The sequence below is a fragment of the Trifolium pratense genome, linkage group LG5 (assembly GCF_020283565.1).
Source record: "Trifolium pratense cultivar HEN17-A07 linkage group LG5, ARS_RC_1.1, whole genome shotgun sequence".
Taxonomy (NCBI): domain Eukaryota; kingdom Viridiplantae; phylum Streptophyta; class Magnoliopsida; order Fabales; family Fabaceae; genus Trifolium; species Trifolium pratense.
The window spans coordinates 8,423,573-8,445,523 of record NC_060063.1 but is presented as its reverse complement, the minus strand read 5'-3'; the positions used below and the strand labels follow the sequence as shown (position 1 = coordinate 8,445,523).

The window sequence follows — 21,951 nt, the reverse complement described above, 5'->3', positions numbered from 1 at the left end:
TATATATATATATATATATATATATATATCCAATTAATCAAGTGGTTCATGTGGTGCATCATGCACAAGTCTCGGATAACATTATAATGAATACGAATTTTACAAAATCAACCGTTTGATTGAAAGATTATATCATATAGATCATCCGTAAAAAAAATTTGAAAAATTGAAAATAATTTGATATGTTATTGAGACCTATCAAAATTAACGGTATTTAATGAAACTCATAAACCGTTAATTTTGATGGATTTCAAAAATAATATCAAATGATTTTCAATTTTTCTAAAAATTTCTATGGATGATCTATATGATATAATCTTTCAATCCAATGGTCGATTTTGTAAAATTCGTATTCGTTATAATGTTATTCGAGACTTATCCATGATGCACCACATGAATCACTTATTCATGTTAGAAAAAACCTATTTTCGTCGATATAAATTAATTTGACACTACTAAAGCACAATAGAAATTCTCTATTTTTCCAAGTAGCACCATCAAGTCGGTCCTTTGAATTTTGATGACATGAGCGAATAAAGAGACCGTGCCCTTGTGGGCCAAAGCTTTAATTTGCCTGGCAGTAATGTGGTTTTGGAGGAGGGTGCAGTTAGCAATCAGGATTTTCTCTGGTAACAATCTTGGACCTGGAATTTCTCTGGTGCAGCAGCAAAAGGGAAGTGTGCAGAAGCATTTCTTGTCTAGCAATTTTTTTTGAGTTCACAATGAACCGTTCTAGCCTCATCATTTTAGGACGAGGGCATCAAGCTTGAGACTCATTACTAAGAATAATTTAGTGCGGCTTATATTTTGAATTCTAATACCCTTTTATGTTCAAGTGGATGAAGAAAGAAAAAAAATTTAGGGTCTGGTACTCTGTTTGATTCCCTTCTCAAAAATATAGTTTTTAAAAATTAAAAATTTTAAAAACTTGATTGGTAATCTAATTTTACAATATAGTGTTTTCAAAAACTGTTTTCTGTTTATCAATTTTCAAAACTAAAATAGTAAAATAGGTTCAAGAAATTTTGTTTTTTTCTTCTTAAAAACTGTTTTCTAAAACACTTTTATAAAATACATTTTAAAAACTAAAACCAAAATGGTTTCAAACAAACAGGACACAAATATTATCCCCGATTAAGCAACTCTTCCAAAAATTAACTTTTAAACCCAAAGTTAATTCAAAACCACGGAGAATCGCCTTCAAAGTCCAAAGATTATCCACCGTAGCTTCACCGATGCAAAGCATGTCATCCGCATATTGAATGCGATACTAAAGGACCATCATTACGAATCCTAAACCCCTTAAACATATTAAGCTCTCCCACACATCTCATCGCACCCCCAAAACCCTCCGCCACCAAGAACAAGAACGGGGCTAAAGGATATTTAAAGTGGACAATTTCATACTAGAAGGTTAAATAAATAATATCAACCACTAATTAAAAAATAATTGCTTGACCAAAGAAATAATAAAAAATTATGAAAGGTAGATAGTAGAAACATCATAACCAATCACAAGCTTACTATGTTTGATTTTTTTCACATTACTATATCTTCTTAGTCATTTTATATGTGGTATCCAAATCAGTATGGTTAGTGAGAGTGGGAGGTGTGGAGAGCAATCAATTAAGAATAGTTGTTGTGGGCCTGAAGTGGTGAATGGGCATGTGGGCTAAAGCTTTAATTCGTCTGGCGGTAATGTGGTTTTGGAGGAGGGTACAGTTAGCAATCAGGATTTCTCTGGTAACAATCTTGGACCTGTGTTTTTAAGTCTAGGCTAGTACAGTACCAAAAAGGAAGTGTGCAGTCGCGCTAGCCTCGTCATTTTAGGACGAGGGCATCAAGCTTGAGAGTTGAGACTCATCACAAAGAATAATTTAGTGCGAGTGATATTTTGAATTCTAATACCCTTTTATGTTCAAGTGGATGAGAAAAGAAAAAAAATTTAGGGTATGATAATCTGTTTGATCAAAAAAAAAAAAAAACTGTTTTCTATTTATCAATTTTTAATACTAAAATAGTAAAACATGTTCAAGAAATTTTGTTTTTCTCTTCTTAAAAATTGTATCCTAAAACACTTTTATAAAATACATTTTAAAAACTAAAAATCAAAATGGTTTCAAACAAACGGGACACAAATTTTTTCCGCACTAACATAGCCATATGTGAATGCTTAATTTCAGAACAACGATCTTAATGGTCCATGTCACAGCGTCGATCAGGTTAGTGTTATGGCTCGAAAAAGTTTCGGGAGCTTCTACGGTGAATGTACCGGTATATTAAATCGGTAAATTGATAAATTAGCGATTGTTTTTGTGAATTAAAAAACTATTAACCGATTATTGTATTTTAGAAACAATAATACCACAAGAAAAAACATAATTACATTGTTTATAAGCATTACACTAATGTTTCTAATATTTTTTTAGAAAAAAATTTAATATTGACTATCAGAATAAAAGTTAAAAAAATATCAAATTTTATATTTAACGATAAGAAAAATATTGTAACAAAAATACTTACTTTTAGGGTGCGTGATCTGCTAAAATACAAGTGATTGGACTGGACAACTTTGTTGTATCCTGTTTGATTTGAAACTGATTATGAGATTGGATAAATTTGGTAGCACGGGACATGACAAAAACAAGATTTTTTGTTCTTCATTAAACCACAAAACAACTTTTTGTCCACAGTACAACTATAAAAAATACAAAAACACTCATTTTATTTTCAAATTTAAAAATATTACCACCATATATCTATCCGATTCAATTTTATGATGTCCTATATCGGATCATCATATATACATTTGCAAAAAGTTTCTACCTTCTCAAAAGTGCCACATCACAATCACAATTCTCACAAACGAAACTCCCTTTCTATCAATGCAGCACCATCACGCTTATAAAAATAAAAAAAAATAAAAAAAATGCAGCACCATCACATTCACCAACAAACCTCATTTGCAGAAAACTTCTCCTAGCAGCAGGTAATCAAATTCTATCTCCCTTGGCTTTTATTCGTTTTTTTTTGTTGCTCTCTTCATGTGTTTATGGGGTAAAATTTGAAACTTTGGTTGATTTGTGGTTTTGATTTGTGATTTTGGGGTTGTAGTTTAATGGGGTTCTGTCGTTAGAAGTGATTATTGAGTTTTAGCTCTGATGGGTTTTTGGGTGGAAAAATGGATGAATTAATTTCAATTTAGCACACACAATTTTCCGCAGCTGAGGAAAAAGGGATTTAGCTGAAAATAATTGATAGGAATAAGCACTTAAGATTCTTAAGTGCTTATAGTTAAGATAACAAAAGAACTTTTAACTGTTAATACTACTTCTGGATATTTGATGGATCCAGGTCTCTCCCAAGTTCCCAATTAGAAATGATATGATCCCCATAGACCTAATCATCTAACTCATATTTACAACAAGTAATCTTTTGTTTAACTTATTGCTTCCAACAACTAATAAAGCTACTATGTGTACCTACCAATAATCATAAAATTGTCTTTTATACTGCCAATATTTTCTTGTTTAACCTTTACAAGACAAGTAACTAATTAACCTTTAAATGTCACTGAACACAGCTTGTTCTCTTAGGTGATTCTGATGTTGGTAAAAGCTTTATTGTTCTACGATTTGTCCGTGGTCAGTTTGATCCAACATCTAAGGTAAGGATATTTTCTTTTTATTACGTCTCTCTTTTCATTTTATGTAAACATTCTTAATACTCCCTCCATTCCTTATTATAAGTCACTTATTTTAGCAGCTGAAATCTTACTAAACTTTTAGGAGCTACAAAAACATGGAAACCCTGATATATTGATGGCACTGGTTGGAAATAAAGCTGATCTTCTCGAGAAGCGGGCAGTGGCTGTTCAGGTATCGCAACAATCCTGAACATTATTGTTGTCCAACTCCAGTAAAAAAACATGATTTGTTCCTCTCTTACTGTGTACTCTATTCTTTTGGTGTAGGATGGCGTTGACTATGCAGAGAAGAATGGAAGATTTTTTTAAAGAGACATCTGCAAAGACTGCCGATACTATCAATGAATTATTTGAGGTACTTTTGATATTTACTTACGTACAGTGATTCAATTTTGAAGTTAATCATGACATTTTGTATTTGGCAAGAATGAAAATTGATGAACAAAATAGAAAATAGTCAGTGGTTCTGATTCTTATTCAATTAGAAATGGATATGATCATATCTGACCTTCAGTATCTCTACAGTCATTTTATACCATAGTAACATTAATATTTGTGATCACAGTTTTATCTTTTATAGATGAAATCCATGTCAAACTGATTTGGAAATTTTAATTGAATATAACTTGCCAAAATGATATGTCCCTGTCTTGATACTGATCTTGTGGTACAAAGCTTAGTCTGTTCAATGGTAAGCTTAACACCCAGGCAACGAGAAACTTAAGTCAAAATATTCTCAAGTTTTAGCAATTAACAGTAATTGACTATTCATTCTTATCATAAGAGTCTAAAGACCCGAGCTGAACTCTATGCTTCAACACTCTGCTAGTAGTAGTAACTTTCAGTTTTAATTCTGATCTTTGGTCTCTTAGGAAATTGTTGACTGTGCTACTAGCAAACTTGCCCCTGATGTTCTTGCTGCCTGAAGATAGTTGTAGCAAATTCATATAGACCTATTGGAGGAGCTAAAGATGATCTTCGGTTAGGAATCCCATCCTACGAAAATCCAAGATTGAATCTTTTTTCGAAAAAGGTAACATCTTGGTCTTACATAAGGATGTAGGGAGTTAACCAATAAAAAATATTTTAGGCCAGAAAAAGAGAATTAGAATCAGCTGGATCACATTTTAAGGCTATGCAAGAACTCTACTTTTAGAGAAGTTAAACAGTCATGCTGGAAAGCTCTAACTGCTCTTCCTACATTTGAAAAAGACTAGGCCTTTCTAGGATTGAAACCATAGGATGCGTGCTGACTATAGGCTGAGGATAATAAAGAAAGATAATTTGTAGTTTAAACCAGACATGATTTTTGCTTTGCAAGTAGCACCACTTTATTATTCTGAAATTATGTGGTATTCTCAAGTTCCTGCTGTTTCTGACCTAGAATCCTTAAAAAATTGTTGACTGGCCTCAGAATTGGAATGCAGCATCTATTCAGGCTATATAACATTAGTTACAGATTAATTATGTACAAAACTTGCATCTAGTTCTTTATATCCCTCGGCATCAAGTTCTGAAGCCAAATTATGATGCTAACGTTAAACAACCTCCATTAACAATGTTACTCAATTTGGACAAAAAAATAAATATCCATATGCCATATTGTTTGATCTAAGTTCTGTCCATTAATGCAATTTAAAAAATGTCGAGTTTACAACTTATCATCGATGTAGCCTACAAGGGTATATCAACAAAACCTTGATCTTGATTAGATTTCATCCGGGGTTATGTTTACTATCTTTAACTAGATTTTATCCGGGGTTATGTTCCTGTCTAAGACAGAGAAAGCTGCCAAATTCAAAGAGTACTCACAGAAGAATTACATTTACCTTACCCCAAAGTGACTAGTAGTGGTTCAAATGGATATATCGTTACTCTTACCTGTAATTTATAATTTGCATCGACATCAATGTATACTATATCGTAAACTTCAAAATATCATTCTTGCATATAACATACCCCACCTAATTTTGTACTTCTTTTACGCAACCAACATGGGTTGGTTAAGTGTGACTAGGCAATGAATAATGAGTGGGGACTATGTCCAATGGAAAATGACTTTGCAATTTTCTGCTTTTACTTTTAAATTTTTTCTCCAATTCAATTATGTTAGAAAAAAAAAAAAAAAAAAAAGAAAAGCCAAGCTTTAATTGTCAACAGGTGAAAAAGTTGAAAATAAGAAGTTAAGGGCCATATTTTTGCATCTAATGGTAATTATTGATGAATTTAAAGACGTATTATATTTAAAAAGGGGATTTCTTATTTTACTTCTAATTTGAAGACAAATATTATATAGTTCATACTCTTCAGTTATAAATGTTCACAAATATTATAAATGTTTATTTAAAAACCGAATAAAACCGAACTAACCGAACCGAAATAAACCGCATAAAATTGGATTGGATTGGATCGGATATTTTTCTTAGTCATCCAAAAACCGAACCAAACCGCATGTTATTTTTTCTTTGGATCGGATGACTTTTTGCCTCATAACCGATCCAAACCGAACCGCGAGCACCCGTACAAATATATATGAACTTCTAGTTATATAATTATGAATCATGTTAAATATTTTGTATAACTTAATTTTCTTAAAGTGGGAGGAAATTATAAATGTCCGTTTGGCCCAACTCAGTTTTGAATGTTGTTGATTTTCATAAAGTGGGAGGAAATTCATGAAAAGCTTTATGCCAATGTTTTGTTGTTGGGGTGATTGCTTTGAGGAAATTGATGAAACATAAAATTTATTCTTTGACTTGCCTGTGCCCTGTGTCCTGAAATTGAGGTAATATATGTGGTACTCTTTGCTTCTTATGTTTGGTTTGCATGTGATTGCCAATTGCCAATGCTATCTAGTTTTATTTGCTTCTATTCTAATGTGTTTTACATACTTACATATGTGTATTGCTGTATGCATAAATTCTCAAATGGAATTGCAGAAATATCCAATTACTTAAGTGCTTTCTTGAATTTGAAGCATGGATACTGGATTCATGAGTATAATATTTATTTGCTTCCATTCATGCGCAAATTCCCAAGTTTAATTATGGCATATCCAATCACTTTAAGTGGGTGTTGTTTCCTGAATTTGATGCTTTTTTTGTCCATGTAATATTTTTATTTATTTATTTGTATCAATTTTATGGTTTCTTGTCAGAGTTAAAAAAAGAAATCTCTTCTGTTGATTGAAATGACCTGTATTGCTAAGGTGCCAGTGTGTGTTTGTTTGTGAATGCATATATGTATAATGTTCACTTTGATGACTTCACCAAACCGAAGGCATCCTTTAGGATTTTTTTTTTCATGTGTGACCAATGTGGTCATCATTTTATATTTTCTCTAGTGGATAGAACTGTGAACTGACGCGAAGTTCAAATTCTGAAAAGTAGTGTATTCCTGAAACCAGGCCTTGTATGTTTCAAGTTTCTTCCTTCCATGTATGCAGCAGCTGACTTCAAATTTCACTGTGGTTAAGTATCATTACAATTAGAGTCAGAGAATTAGATTACAACTTCTGCAGATGTTTTATGCACTCTGGTTTAAACTTGTTTTCCAAGCATGTTAGATGATCAAGACTGTTAGTTTTTATGTAACCAATTGTTTGCATATCACAGGCTTTGCATAGGAATGATACAATAGATAAGTTCCAACAAATAACTGAAAAATTTGAAGCCGCTTTGAGTGAAATTTTATACAACAAACTTGAAATATCAGAGGAAGTTCAAGAACAGGTAATTTTTATTGTATATTTGAAGGAGACTGAGAACCATATGATACAAAAAAGGAGTATCAGTAGCATCAATTGACAGATAATAATGTGCCATATTTCTCATAACTGTTTTTTTTGACAGATAATAATGTGCCATATTTCTCATAACTGTTTTAACTGTTTCTTTTTTCTCTTTCAGATTGAACTGGTGCATGCTCAATTCAAAAGAGCCAAATATCAAACATAATTTGCTGATTTACAACTAGACTTGGATATGGCAGTGGCACAAAAGGAAAAAGACCCTGATCCTGCTATACTCAAAAAATTTCAAAGAAGTTGCATTTGAGGACTATAAATGATCTAAAGAAAGAGTTTAGTGAACTACATGAATTGGTGATAAAAAACGATGGAGAACTAGGGGAATGTCTTGAAACGATGTCATTCCTTCTTAGGAAATTGAGGGACTGTGTTCTCACAGGAAATCCTGAAGTTGATACCTCTGAGTGTGAAAATGTGTCAGCTAAGCACCGGTCACCTATAATCCCAGATGATTTTCGATGTCCCATATCTCTCGAACTAATGAAAGATCCTGTAATTGTCTCTACTGATCAGGTATTATCAAAGATTATCTGTGTGTGTGTGTAGCTCTGTTATAGTATATCAGGTATGATTACTCATAAACTTTTAACTTTCTTTTGCAGACATATGAAAGATGCTGGTCATAGAACTTGCCCCAGGACACAGCTGACACTTCTGCATACAGCCCTTACTCCTAATTATGTTTTGAAGGATCTGATTGCTTTATGGTGTGAAAGCAATGGTGTTGAGCTACCAAAGAAACAAGGAAACTGTAGAACAACGAAATCTGGAAGCAGCCTTTCAGATTGCGACAGAACTGGCATTGGGGATTTATTCGATAAACTAACAAGTACCGATAATGAACAGCAAAGGGCTGCTGCTGGTGAGCTCCGGTTACTGGCTAAGAGGAATGCAGATGACAGTGTGTATTGCTGAGGTAGGAGCGATGCCACTTCTAGTAGATTTGTTGTCTTCTGCAGATCCTCGAACTCAGGAGCATGCTGTTACGGCACTTCTCAATCTTTCAATCAACGAGAATAACAAAGGAACCATAGTATATGCAGGCGCTATACCAGATATTGTAGATGTACTGAAAAATGTCAGCATGGAGGCTAGGGAAAATGCAGCTGCAACTTATTTCAGTTTATCTGTTCTAGATGAGAACAAGGTTGCAATAGGTACAGCTGGAGCTATGCCAGCTCTTATAAAGTTACTTTTTAAAGGTACTCCCAGAGGTAAGAAGGATGCTGCTACTGCTATCTTTAATCTATCTATATTAATCAGGGAAACAAAGCAAGAGCTGTAAAAGCCGGCATAGTGGCCCCGCTGATACAATGTCATAAAGATCATCTATTTAGTTGCATCTAATTAATCCTAGCCACCCACTTTAAATAATAATAAATCTAAGGGTTTTAAGAGCTTGTGCAACGTTGGACCCATGAACGGGTGGTGCACCCTCGCCGGACCCATTTAAAAAAAATCTAAAATTAGATTATTTAAAAAAACTACTTTCATTAGCTTTTTAGAAAATTATATTATAATAGATGAGACAAAAACTAAAAAAGTGATTTTAATTAGTTTAATAAAACATAAATCAACTTATATTTTTCTCAAAATCTCTAAAAATTAATTTATTTTTAGACAACTAAAATCACTATGTTTTTTTTTTAGAAGTGTTAAAATCACTATGTTTTAATATGAAACAAACACACTAAAAATTAATACTCAAATGTAACTGAAAACTAAAAACGGTTCAAAATTGAATATTGTCCGAATCTCAAAAGAATTATGAAAAAGGACCTTGCGAAATTATAAATCCATTTGCCAGTTTTTATCATCCATCATATATACCAGTCAATAAATCAATTCACCTCTTTGTTCTTTCTCCTCCTCACACGCTTCCTCCTCTTAGCGCCACCACTCTACGCCTTCCTCCGGCGATTCATCCCTCACACAGCTCCGGCCAGGTACAATTCGCAGCAAAACCCTTGATTCACCACACACACAATCTCCGATTCCAATCCAAATGCATGTTCCGAATTATCACTGTTACTTCATTTCGCGAGTCTTCAACTTTGAATTGTCAATTGCTTTTGCTGTGTTATTGCACCACTGCCTTGTTTGTTCCGTGTGAGTGAAATTGCTGAATATCTCAACTTTGAATCGAGTTTCTGGTAGTTGAATCGAGTGTTTGGGTGTTTTAGTTAGTGTAATGGAATGCCTGATCATACATTGAATTATACTAGGCTGTTGGCTGTTGCCATGTTGTGCTTAATTAAGTTTTATCAAAAATTAATTATGTGATTAAGGATTCATGATCTTCAGAAACCGCAGTGGAAATAATCATGGTTACTTGTGAGCAATTTTTTGATGAGATTTTTGAATTGTTGGAAATGGCTAAGTTGTGATTTTGTTATGGACATTTTTTATGTCGAAAATTTTAAATATTTAATACTGCTGTTAAGTGCTAAGCTTCGGATGCTATTTTGCTTGCATTGAGTTGAAATTCGTTTCTGGTAATCGTTGGTTGTGCTGTGATTTTGTTAGTGTCAGGTTATTTGAAGTTCAAGGTTCTTCTTGGCTGCTGCCGAAGCTGAACTTAGAGGTATTTTTTCTTTATAACGTTCATGCATGGGGTTGGTGGCCTTGAATGGTTAAGAATAAATGTATATCCAAAAGATATGGTCATTTTATTTAGTTTTGTTTAGAAAGAGACAGAAGCGATCAAATAGTTTGATAAGAAGAAGGTGATTTCAGTATTAATTTGAGAATACAAAGGAATACTCTTACATGAGCTAACATCTAATTAGAAACTAACAGTAACTAAACAAAGAGCTAACTAGTTACAACAGAAACTATTTATAGGTACAACAGAAAGATATTTATGGTTTAAAAAGAAAAGTAATTATGATTACAAGCATAACAAACTAACTATATGCTCTGGGCTATATATATATATATATATATATATATATATATATATATATATATATATATATATATATATATATATAAATATATATATATATATAATAGGCTTCCTAGACTTGACTGTTTTCCTTCCTGAACTTCTAACAGTTTTTTTTTTTGGGTGCGGGTAGGGGGCTTTGAATCGAACTTTTCAATCAATTGTGCTGTGGTGCAACTAAATTAGGCTGTTAAACTTGTTATATTTCATAAGAAAATCATAGTTTGGTAATATTCTTGTTATGTGTGCTTCTTTTGCCCCCTGGCACATTATCCTGCTGTTTGGCAGAATGATAATGCTCTATTTAAAATAACTTTTCGGTTTCAGCCTCAAATTTATTAGTTGTGGGGAGTGTTGATTATTATATTCATTGAAACACAGTAAATGTTTTTTTGGGGTCTCGACTTCTCAAGACATAATAATTTGCTTTAGAAATAGTCTTTTGTAGGAAATGTTTCTGACAACTCTTACATCCGCCCTTGATCTTTTCTGTTTTTGTGATTCCATTTCTGTTTTAAACCATGTTTTATCGCCTCCATCTTAGTGCGTATAGTGAAGCCTTATTTTCTAATATATTGTAATGCAGCGTAAAACTTTATGGCGTGTTTCCATTTTAAATCGATAGTCCTTTTCATTCATTTGGGTGCAGTTGATTTCTTTTTAACTTGAATTTATGCATTGCAGTTAGCCTTGTGGGGGTTCTAGCACAAGTTAACATCTTGTATTGTATCTTCATGGTGTGTGGAGACATAGAAGGCTCAGTATGGGGATTTTTTATGAGTTACCTTTGCCTCCAGAAAAAGCTGCAAGTTTTACTTTGTTTCTTCTAAGATTTGCATTTATGACGAGATTAGTGAACATCTTGGCTGACGGATTCTTAGCAAGTAGTTTAGTTTTAAGGACTCATGGGCCTACTGTTGTAGTTGTTCTCATAGATGCTGGAATATGTGCACAACTTTTGGGAAAATTCACTTGTTTTGTGTGGTATTTTAGCTTAAGAAAATTGCTTTATATTCTATGGTAAGGTTCTTGCTAGAGAAAGGTGGAAGATGATATTTTGTCGAAGGTTGTATTTGTTTTTCATGGTTTTTGACAAACCACAATGGCATTGTTAGAGTTTAGGAAGCAGTAAAACCATCAGGCTGTCACATTTTTCCCATGCTACAAACAGTCTTTCCAGTTGTCTCTTCTTCTAAGGTATTCCTAACCAACATAGTATTTATTGAAAGATTATGTAACTTTTGATAAATGCCTTGTTAAGTCTTATCCATCATCTGGTTTCATAATCCTTCCACTCTTGCCATTTCACATTTTATGACTTTCTGTACTAGAAAAAAATTCATGATGTACTTCTATTACATGGAAAGTTTTAATACTTTAGAACATGTGTTTGCAATCAACACAAATATTCCCCTGGGCTTCAAAACAGAACCGAATCATTCAGGAAACAGAAAACACAATAAAAATGCTATGAGCGAGATATGTAATCAGTATCCTAATAGCCAAACCCCTTTACTGCAAACATAAATTAGAAATCTAAATTCTTTGCTATGGGATTTTCATTGTTATGGATTTGTGGTATTTTTACAGCACTTAGTCATGCATTGCACATTATATTCATCCATGATAATTTGAGTCTGTGTTCCATTTGAACGCAGTATCTGAGAGAAGATATCCCCAGGATAGATGAGTGTTGGGCTGCTGCTCATTTTGATTTGTTACCTCATGTTGTCCACATTTTGACATCAAAAGATCGTGAAGGTGCTGCCCAAATTTTGAAGGAGCAAAGTGATGTGATTGAGGAGGTTGTGGATGAAGTCTTACATTCTTATCACACTGGTTTCAACAGAGCTATCCAAAACTATTCCCAGGTTTCATAGAATTCATTTTTCTATCTTTGCTTTAATGAATATACATTTTGCCCAGTGACAATTGGGTCACCTGCCATTGAAAGTACTGTGTTTTTTATTATGTGTAGTCATGTATAGATCTACAATGAGATGATATTTTCCCCAATTTTTATGCTGTCAAATTTAGATCATTGTCATTGCATTTGTAGTTACATCATGTCATTAAATTGAATTGTCTTTGATTAGAAAATCATAAGTAAATATGGAGACTTTGGCACTTTATATCTGAAATCTTTGCAGATATTTTCAACTGTCAAAGACTTACTTGAACTGAAATCTCAGAGAACAACTAATATTTGCTTTGAGTAAATATTATCACTATAGTATACTATTACCTTGAGAATTTCCACAAGTTGGTCTAATCCACTCTCATAAGGAAAGAGCGACTGATAGGAACAAAAATAATGCTTGTGATCCTGCTAGCCATCCATAGAAGTATAAAACAATCAAATAAGTTACATTGAGGCCATTAAAAAATATACATGCAAAACCCACACACCAAAGTTACATTGGATGGTATTAATTCACAGAAGAATTGACAATGGAACGTGAACCAAAATGGTACGCACCGAAGTTTTTCAATGGATGTGAAATTGGTAAAGCCGGTAATTACATCTCGGCAGAACTACAAAAAGAGAAAAGTTAAGAAAATAATAACAATAATATGTAATATCAACATCCTACATAATAAGTAAGGAATAATACAGTGAAAGTAACTTTGTCCAAACTTATACTAGTTGCAAAGTGACAGAGATGTAAATGAAGATGATGAGGGTCAGGGTGCTGCAATATTGTCACTTAAACCAACAAATATCAATCAATTTAAGTTACATTTCAATCACTATACAAACAGCAAAATTCAGGACAAGCATATAACAACTAAAACACATAAACAAGACCACACCATATAACAACTTCATAATATTGGAACTAGAAGACCACACCATATAACAAGACCACACCATATATTAACTTTTGTTGATCCATTTATATAGGAGATTAAACTAGTAATAATATATTATTTATAGAATTTAATTTATATGCACCGTCGGTGTAAAGTTATTTTGCACATGCGTCCAATAATAGTGTATATAATAATAGTGTTTTTTATTCATTTAAATAAAATAATATTTGTTAAATAAGGGTAAATATGGAATAATTTTTTTTAATTTGTTCCGTTCCGTCCATTTTCCAAACAATGGAATGGAAACATTATTCCATCACTTCATAAAATATCTTAACAATGGAATGAAATATTCGTTCCATTCCACTCTGTTTCACTCCATTTCATTTGATTTCAATCCGCTCCACTCTGCTTTATTCCATCAATCCAAACATAACCTTAGAGATTAGAGGCCAGAGTTGAAAATATATCCTTAGTAAAAAGTTAGTAATTTTTAATTTTTTTTTTTTTGTGTAATTTTTTTTACACAAAATTATTTTAGGCTATAAAAATCTATTTTATAAAAATCTATCTATAATAACAAGCAATAATCGGAGGGAGTAGCTTATTTTTCAAAGTGCTTATGGAGCAGTTTTTATTCCATTTCAATTTCAACCCATTGCCCAATACGATATCGATCGTGACTCTGCTCAGGTTACTGCGACTTGAACCCAGACAAAGGGATAGGGTTTTACAACATTTTGCTTAATTATTATTGCGTTGATAGATACTCATGAAGCACCACTTTATATGCGTTGCCGATCCTACTCACCATTACAATCAGGCTTTTATTTCCACAACAAAGCAATACCTCCATCCACCAGAGGTGGAACAATCTATGACCTTAGACTTGTTCAAATTGCCACCAATATTTTTGTTTCCATGGGATTGATAGTGTTGATAAGCCTTTTCAAGGCTCTAACTGTCGCGGAATTACCAATCCCTTGACAGTTCCATGGAAGGAAGGATATTCATATTTCATAGACTTCTGAAGCTTCCACTTTTCCCACCCATTAGAGCGAGCACCAAGGCTTGGCTTTCTTCCCCCCATTAATTTTGTATCCAGATAAGGACATGACTGAAAACAAGGGTTTGCGGATCAGTGTCGTGTCCCTATCCCATCCCATCCCATGGTTGAACAATTAGCCACGAGCAACAGAACAGAGGCAGATGAACGGCACAAACCTGTGAGAACTTAGATGATTTGCACGAAAACTGAAATACATATTTGACTGTAACACTGACCAAAAATAGTAATGAGCAACGGGTGTTTGTATGAACCATAACTTAAACAAGGGTTTTGAACCATATATGCTGTTCTGCTTAAAGAATGGTAAAGGAGCAGAAATATACCCAACAATGCGGTTGACCAGCAAGAAAACGGACGGAAAAGAGGGGATTGATCTCTTGTTCAATGTCACAGCAGGCGCAAAACAAAAAAGAGTTCTTGTAGAGGCCTCTGGACGGAATGTTCTACTGCAATAGCAGTGCTGTCATGTATTATTGACAGCTGCCTAATTTTGCATCAGTTAAAAATATTGTAAGTTATAGACACATTATCTTGGTAAAAGTCATGTTCAGGGATGGAATGATTAAGATCTCAAATAGTTAAATTTCAAAGTGTGATTAATGAGAAACCATGAAGTCCTACACTGATAGAATCATAGAAACATGGATCATGAAGTGGGCCTTGACTTTAGGCCCAAACCTAAGATATGGAGAGCATGGCTATATAAGTTGTTCCATAGAGAGAAAATAAATCATCGAAGGATTTTGTTTGAAAGAATGGGTCACCCATCTTGGTGATTGGGGGAGCCTTTGAGCTCTTGGGGCTGATAGCTATTGTTATCAGTTTGTTATCTTTTCCATTACTTTTTCTCTTGTAATTGTTCATCCATTCTAATACAATTACAGTATTTTCATTTCAATTCCATTCATATTACTGTTTTCATTCATATATTTCATACACGAACCCATCAATTGGTCCGACCTGCCGGATCAAAACCACCCTCCTGTTTCACAATAGGTGCAACAAACAACGATGGGAGATAGGATTGAGTTGTTGGTAAAGAAGTTGATAGAAGGGAATGCAACGATGCAATTGCTAACAAAGCAATTGTATCAACAAACTCTCATGTTGAGTGAAGAGATCGGAAGGATGAGAGAAGAGATTCAAAAGGAGAAAACGATAGATTCTGGATCGCTTACGAATTCATCGGAACTACCATCAATCATGAAAAATCACACGGTTGTGGTTGAAGGGATAGAAGAGATTACTGATGAGTCCAAGGATGATGAAGTTGAAGTAGCGATCGAGACATCCGTAATTGACTCTGGATCTGAAACGATGGTTACTACAATGTCAGTAGGGTTGGAAGCAGTTGACAGTGATGTGAAAATGAGTGAGGCGCACAGAGGAAGAGAGAAAATGGTGGTTAGTGAGATGCAAATAACTCAAGCTGTTTTGGTTGAAATACAACCTCCACCGAAACCACCGGATGCCGTTCGATCGGGGACGACACTACTACGGCGAGTTCCACCGCCCAAGCCGCCGGATATGGGTGCACAAGTTTGGACTGTTCTACCGCCACCACAACCGCCAGAACCACCGGACATGGGTTCACTGCTGTGGCATGATCCGCCGCCGAAACTACCGGATAGGGGAGATTTAGGGAACGGAAAGGGAGAGAAGAAAACGGAGGCAAATTTTCAAGTCTTCGTTGAAGGATGGAAGGGTTTAGAGAAGATAGGGGTAAAACCGACAATTGGTGAGAAGAATCCAGATAAAGTAATGGCAAATTTGGTAATTTCTATTAATTCCTTTTTAAATTTAAATATAATAATGGGCCAGTTTCATGATAGCATATGGATTAAGAAACAAATGGAATTAAATAGCCAATTTAATTCATGTTTAATATCAGTGGGTTCAATTCATGAAACATCAATTCCAAATCGTATTGTTAAAGGAGTTGTACGGGGGTTCTTAGCCTCTGATTTGGTTGATCCAACTCTATCATCAACTTGCTTTGAAACATGGATATTATTAATAAGGTTTTTAGAGTGTCTTGGCACGGGAGAGATAATTGTCTCAGGTTCTACAATTAATGAATACCCTTTATTTATTTACAACCACCATTGCAAAGTTTGGGATTGGGAGCATATAATGAACGGGGAACATTATTCTGTAGTCTTTGAAGGACAAACACTGAACTTTTGGGTCCATAAAATTGAAGAAGGAAAGATCAATAGTCTTTCTATAAATTTGATGAAGTTCATGACAAAGATTAGTAACCTTGGTCATTTTTCAAAACCTCAAGTGGCGGCTGATAAGGAAAATTACATTTTTGCAATATTTCTTATTATGAAGAATTTGAAAAAATTGAGGGAGTATTTGTTAGGCTTGAAAGTGGAGAAATATACAAGGGAGATTATTATAATTCATCACATGATGCAGCCAAATTTGGATAGATATAATAAGGGGAAGGAGATAAATGTGTGTTCATTGAGATCTTTGGTTGATAAAATTGAATTGGTGTCAACTGCCCTGGTCGAAACACTTGCTCAATTTGCTTGGATTGAAATGCTTATGCTTATGCAATCTTTGGAGGGAATGAAGGTTGGGGTTGTTTTGGGAATTATGTGTAGATATGCATTCATACAATGGGATTCAGGAGAACTCAACTTTCTTATTGCAACTGATGACTATTGCTTGGGTGGCCTACTTACTTTTCATGGATGGTTCAACTTTGTATTTGATAGAGGCAAATTTTGATGGATGTGAAACTCAACCTTGAGGACAAGGTTGTTTGAAGGGGTGGGTATTGATAGAAACATGGATCATGAAGTGGGCCTTGACTTTAGGCCCAAACCTAAGATATGGAGAGCATGGCTATATAAGTTGTTCCATAGAGAGAAAATAAATCATCGAAGGATTTTGTTTGAAAGAATGGGTCACCCATCTTGGTGATTGGGGGAGCCTTTGAGCTCTTGGGGCTGATAGCTATTGTTATCAGTTTGTTATCTTTTCCATTACTTTTTCTCTTGTAATTGTTCATCCATTCTAATACAATTACAGTATTTTCATTTCAATTCCATTCATATTACTGTTTTCATTCATATATTTCATACACGAACCCATCATACACCAACCATAATTTTCCAAATTAGAGGGATAATATTATATTGGGACTTCTGGAATAAGCATATACAGTCATGAAATTTGCAGTGATTGATCTAACATTTTATGGAATCTAAATCAATTTCTCCAAACAAAAATGTGTTTGATAAAACGATATTTTTCAATCATGCACCTTAAATTACAGCATACTGAAAAAGAAATCATACGAAAAGGGTGAAAGATATTATCCTTTCAATTTTAGCACTCACTTTCAATGTCTCGCAATTATCTGGGTACACCTCCAAAACCTTTTCAAAGTTTGATAGTGCACTTCTAAAATCTCCCAACTTAATTTGTACTTTTCCCAAACATGGAAATAGGATTAAAAAGTTAAAACTGTGAAACAGGCAAACTTGTAGAATTCACAATCAATGATGTAAAGCTCAAGATCCAACCAAGGATATATGTTGTGAGTTGTAAGGAACGGGGAAGCATTTGATCCCACAGTCTTCCTCCCAAACCGTCGGTGATCTTTTGAGATTTTTATCCTATTAGTAGCGCAGCACAGAAATAGGGGAAAATATAGAATCATCCAATTCTAAGAGTTGTCTCACGATCCTAACAACATTGATCATGATACATTTTCATATTGCTGAAACACACCAACAGAGCTAATCAAATCACAATGCAAAAAAAGATTATTGTATGTAATACACCCCAGCTTTATCATAGTCCCCCTGTGGTGAAGAAAAAAATTAGTGCCACCAGCAATGCTAAAGCCGAAGCCCGAAGGTTCGATATTTCAAACCTTCCTAAAAAATGGGGATTTACAAAGCCAAAGGTTTACAAACATTTTCATAGTGCCAAAACGATTTTTAAAACCAGAGAACCTTTTCATCCTGTAACTTAAACAACATTCCCCTTCAACCTATAACAAAGCCAAATCAACCAAAGATAGACAGCCAAATGTAAGAACGTGCTAAATTGTAATAAGAGTGAGACTTTGCTGGACCATGATTGGTAACAAATAATGCAGTTTCAGTCAGTTGCTCAGCCAAAAAATGTTGACCATTCCTCTGCATTTTTACCATTCCTTTCCTAATTCCAGCAGCTGAAAGATGTCATACAATATAACTATTAGACCACTAAATTAGAAGCTAATAATATAGCTAAATTGATTAAATATATGTGAGGTGTGCCAGAGAGTGATAAAGGCAGAAAAGGTGAACCTTCGTTAGAGCGCAAGTCCAACAAGAGTCTCGACATTTTCTGGATCAAGCTGAAAATAATCAATCATGAAGCATACACACATCAGTACCAACAAATAAGCTGAATGGTTGAGCCACTAGACATTATGAGATTCACTTGCCTGCAAAACACGCTCAAATGCCTGTCGAGCCTTTTCAAATTGACCTAATTTGTAGCGACATAGACCTATGCCAAGTCTCACATGACAACAATCAAAGGACTTTTAAATAAAAAAAAATTGCATGGCTTAAGGAAATTCACAATAAAAGTGAATATCTACCATTGAATAATAGAAACAATTTTTAAGATAATAAAAAACTCGCCTATTTAAGATAATAAAATCAGAATAATGGAAACAATTTAATATCTTAATTGGGAACATTTCAGTACATTACTGGAGAAATTCCAATAGAACTAACTAGGTACATAGTCTAACTAAACTTTGTTACTACATCTTAGCAAATGATAGTGACAGTAAACAAATTTATGCAACAACAAAACAAAGGAAAAGAAAAACAAATTACTGAGAGCAGCCATAAACTAACCATTTCATTTTACATAATAGTTCCTTATTTACAGAGGAATAATACATGCCTAATAAGCTAAAACTACTACACAACATAAGTTAAAATTACTACTATACTAAATACATAATACAATAAAAAAAACTAAAACAGTAAAAAATTCCCAAACAGTGGTGGTGGCGGCGGCGGCAACGGGAACAGAAACATTGCTAGGAATTTGGGGAAGATCTCTAGGCAGCAACACCTCTGAGATCCCATAAATGGCAATAGGATTTTCATTGAAGATAGTCCGAGTTACGATAGCTCGAACCACGGTGTTGCTGACTTCGACAGAGCCGTTGGGGGAAACAGTAATGTTGAGCATAAATTTGTTATCCCCCATTATTTCCGTCCCCACTGTGGACTGAGAATGCCAAACTTTGGCATTGTGGCTGAGGAAGGAGGTGGTGAAATAGCCACTTATCATGTGGCATTGCCAGATAAAGTATTTGTTTGCCACCGGAAGCGCTTTGTATCCGGCGCCGGCGGCATTGGCAAATGCAGCATCGTCCGGTACAAACAGAGTAACCGGACTGTGAGTGTCAATCTCTGTATCAATACCCAGAGAATGACATTCTGAAGAAGCTACTTTGTAGAAATGGGAAGGATCATCAGTTAGAAATTGGGTGAGGTTGAAGGAAGAGGATGGTGATGGTAATGATGATAATAATGATAGGATGATGATAATGATGATTGGAGGATTCAACATGATGTCGATGATAATGAAAAGGGGAATTAGGGATTGAAGTGTTAATGTTGTGAATGTATATATATAGATAGAGATAGAGATGAAGGAGTTGTGACTCTGAAGAATGAAAATAGAGAGGATGGTTGAATGAAAATAGAGAGGATGGTTGAATAGAGAATGAAAATAGAGAGGATGGTTGAATAGAGAATGAAAATAGAGAGGATGGTTGAATAGAGAATGAAAATAGAGATAGTAATTTATGCTGATGGAATTTACGATCTATAATTTACGATCAGTGGGACTTATCCATTTTGAGGTCCAACAGTAAATTTTCTTAGTGACCAAGTATGGTGTTCTTCTAGTAATTTCTTGATTTAATTTCTAACAATGGTGAATTGCTGACTCTGATAGAGAGGACTTGAGTGGAGGAGGTGAATTGTTGACTCTCAAGTCACGATCGACTTACTTTTATGTTTCCACACTTACTTTTATATCTACTCACTTGTTAACAAACGTGTTTCATTGGAATTAAAAGGAAGAAGGACAATGGAGTAGAGATGATGAAGTTGGAATCAAACAATATACTAAAGAAATCATATGATTTATAGTTTGCATTATTGATGTCTTCTTATAGTTTATTTGTGTGTTCTCTCTCTTGTTTGGCCCATCATCAATTTATCTCTTTGAACTATTTTTATTTTAAAATAAAATAAATAATAAGTACAAGTAGATGAGAGGACAAATGCATTTGTGAGTAGTGACTCATTATTTCTAAAAGATGGCATATTATTATGCCTGCATTTATATGCATGTTTCTCCATTTCTTTGCAAATATAACATCAAGCATCCACCACCCCATGTGAAATTAAGTACTTGGAGTTGAAGTTTAGAAGGAACTCACTTTACTTTTTTTTTCTTTCTCGGGAGACTTTTTTAACTTTATTTTTTTTTTTTCTTTGCAAAACTTGTTTGGTAATGTAAAAGACATTTTTTAATGAACTTTATTTGCAACATTTACTCATTCATATATTCATCATTAATGTGTTTATTTTATTTTTATCCAAACCTGCAATGTTCAATCTCATTTTATTTTTTAAAGATTAAAATTTTTAAGTATTATCGTACGTAATTATTTTTAAAGTTATATAATATACATGTCTCAATAATATAAAATAATTACACAAACAGTGCATAAAAAATAAATTAAATGCTGTCTTAATAAAAACTAACCAAAGCACAAGTTGTACAAAGATTCGAGAAAATTTTGATTGTCAATTTTGTTTAGGATGAAAATCTCACTATAAGAGGTGACTTAATAAAACATAGTAGATGTTCCTTTGGGGACATCCGATAATAAAACAGAGTGTATATAATATTTTTTTCACCATCGAAAAATATCCGATCTATTGACCTATCTAATCTGATTTGAAGGTCAGTTATGACATTACGTGATTCCAACTCCCTCCTTAACTAACACTACTATAAATTTCTCATTTAGTGAGAGATTTTGGTGAAAATCGGTGACTAAATCCATTAACGACTGATTTAGCCGATATAAATTAATTACAAAAATCTGGTAGTTGATCTATTGTGACAACATTAGCAAACGGTATAGCGATTACATTTTTATTTTATTTTTAAAGTTCAACATATTGGTCTCTAATCCGGATTCTAAAGTTATATCGACATATTTTAGTCTAAATCGGCCACTAAAAGTGACCTTTTTAGTAGTGAATTTGGCTCAAATAAATGGGTTAAACATATCTAAAAAGCAAGACCGAAGACTAATTTAATCAATTAGCTAAGTTGTTTTAATCAAAATGTAAAGAAAAATTTCACATAAACCAAATCGGATCATTTCCCTCTCCTCATCTAACTCTCTCTCTATTGAAAAATAAAAATATAATCACATGAGAGTGAGGTTAACAAGATTGATCCATGCTTCATATCAACGTACAAATGGAAAGAATTGCAACAATTGCACAAACGAGTCTAATCTATATAATGAGAGAGATATAATG

General features: G+C 33.9%; 1 protein-coding gene and 1 pseudogene across 1 annotated transcript; one reads left to right on the top strand and one right to left on the bottom strand.

Annotated features, from left to right (window-relative positions):
• The first annotated feature begins 2,838 nt into the window (after positions 1-2,838).
• On the top strand, positions 2,839-12,508 carry LOC123884218 (annotated as a pseudogene).
• A 6,157-nt stretch (positions 12,509-18,665) lies between these two features.
• On the bottom strand, positions 18,666-19,951 carry LOC123885983 (fasciclin-like arabinogalactan protein 4). Its single transcript, XM_045935322.1, has 3 exons — positions 19,373-19,951; positions 18,801-18,899; positions 18,666-18,710 (listed from the first exon to the last, which is right to left on the bottom strand). The coding sequence occupies exons 1-3, from the start codon at positions 19,949-19,951 to the stop codon at positions 18,666-18,668; spliced, it is 723 nt and encodes a 240-aa protein (XP_045791278.1).
• Between the last annotated feature and the right edge of the window lie 2,000 nt (positions 19,952-21,951).

Excerpts from the sequence above, each read along its gene's own strand:
- LOC123885983 (XM_045935322.1), bottom strand. The coding sequence starts at position 19,951 with ATGTTGAATCCTCCAATCATCATTATCATCATCCTATCATTATTATCA. Across the intron at positions 18,900-19,372 it reads CCGCCGCCGCCACCACCACT|TCCTTTGATTGTTGTCATGT; the intron begins GTTTGGGAATTT and ends TTTATTTAAAAG. Across the intron at positions 18,711-18,800 it reads CATTTGAGCGTGTTTTGCAG|CTTGATCCAGAAAATGTCGA; the intron begins GCAAGTGAATCT and ends GATTATTTTCAG.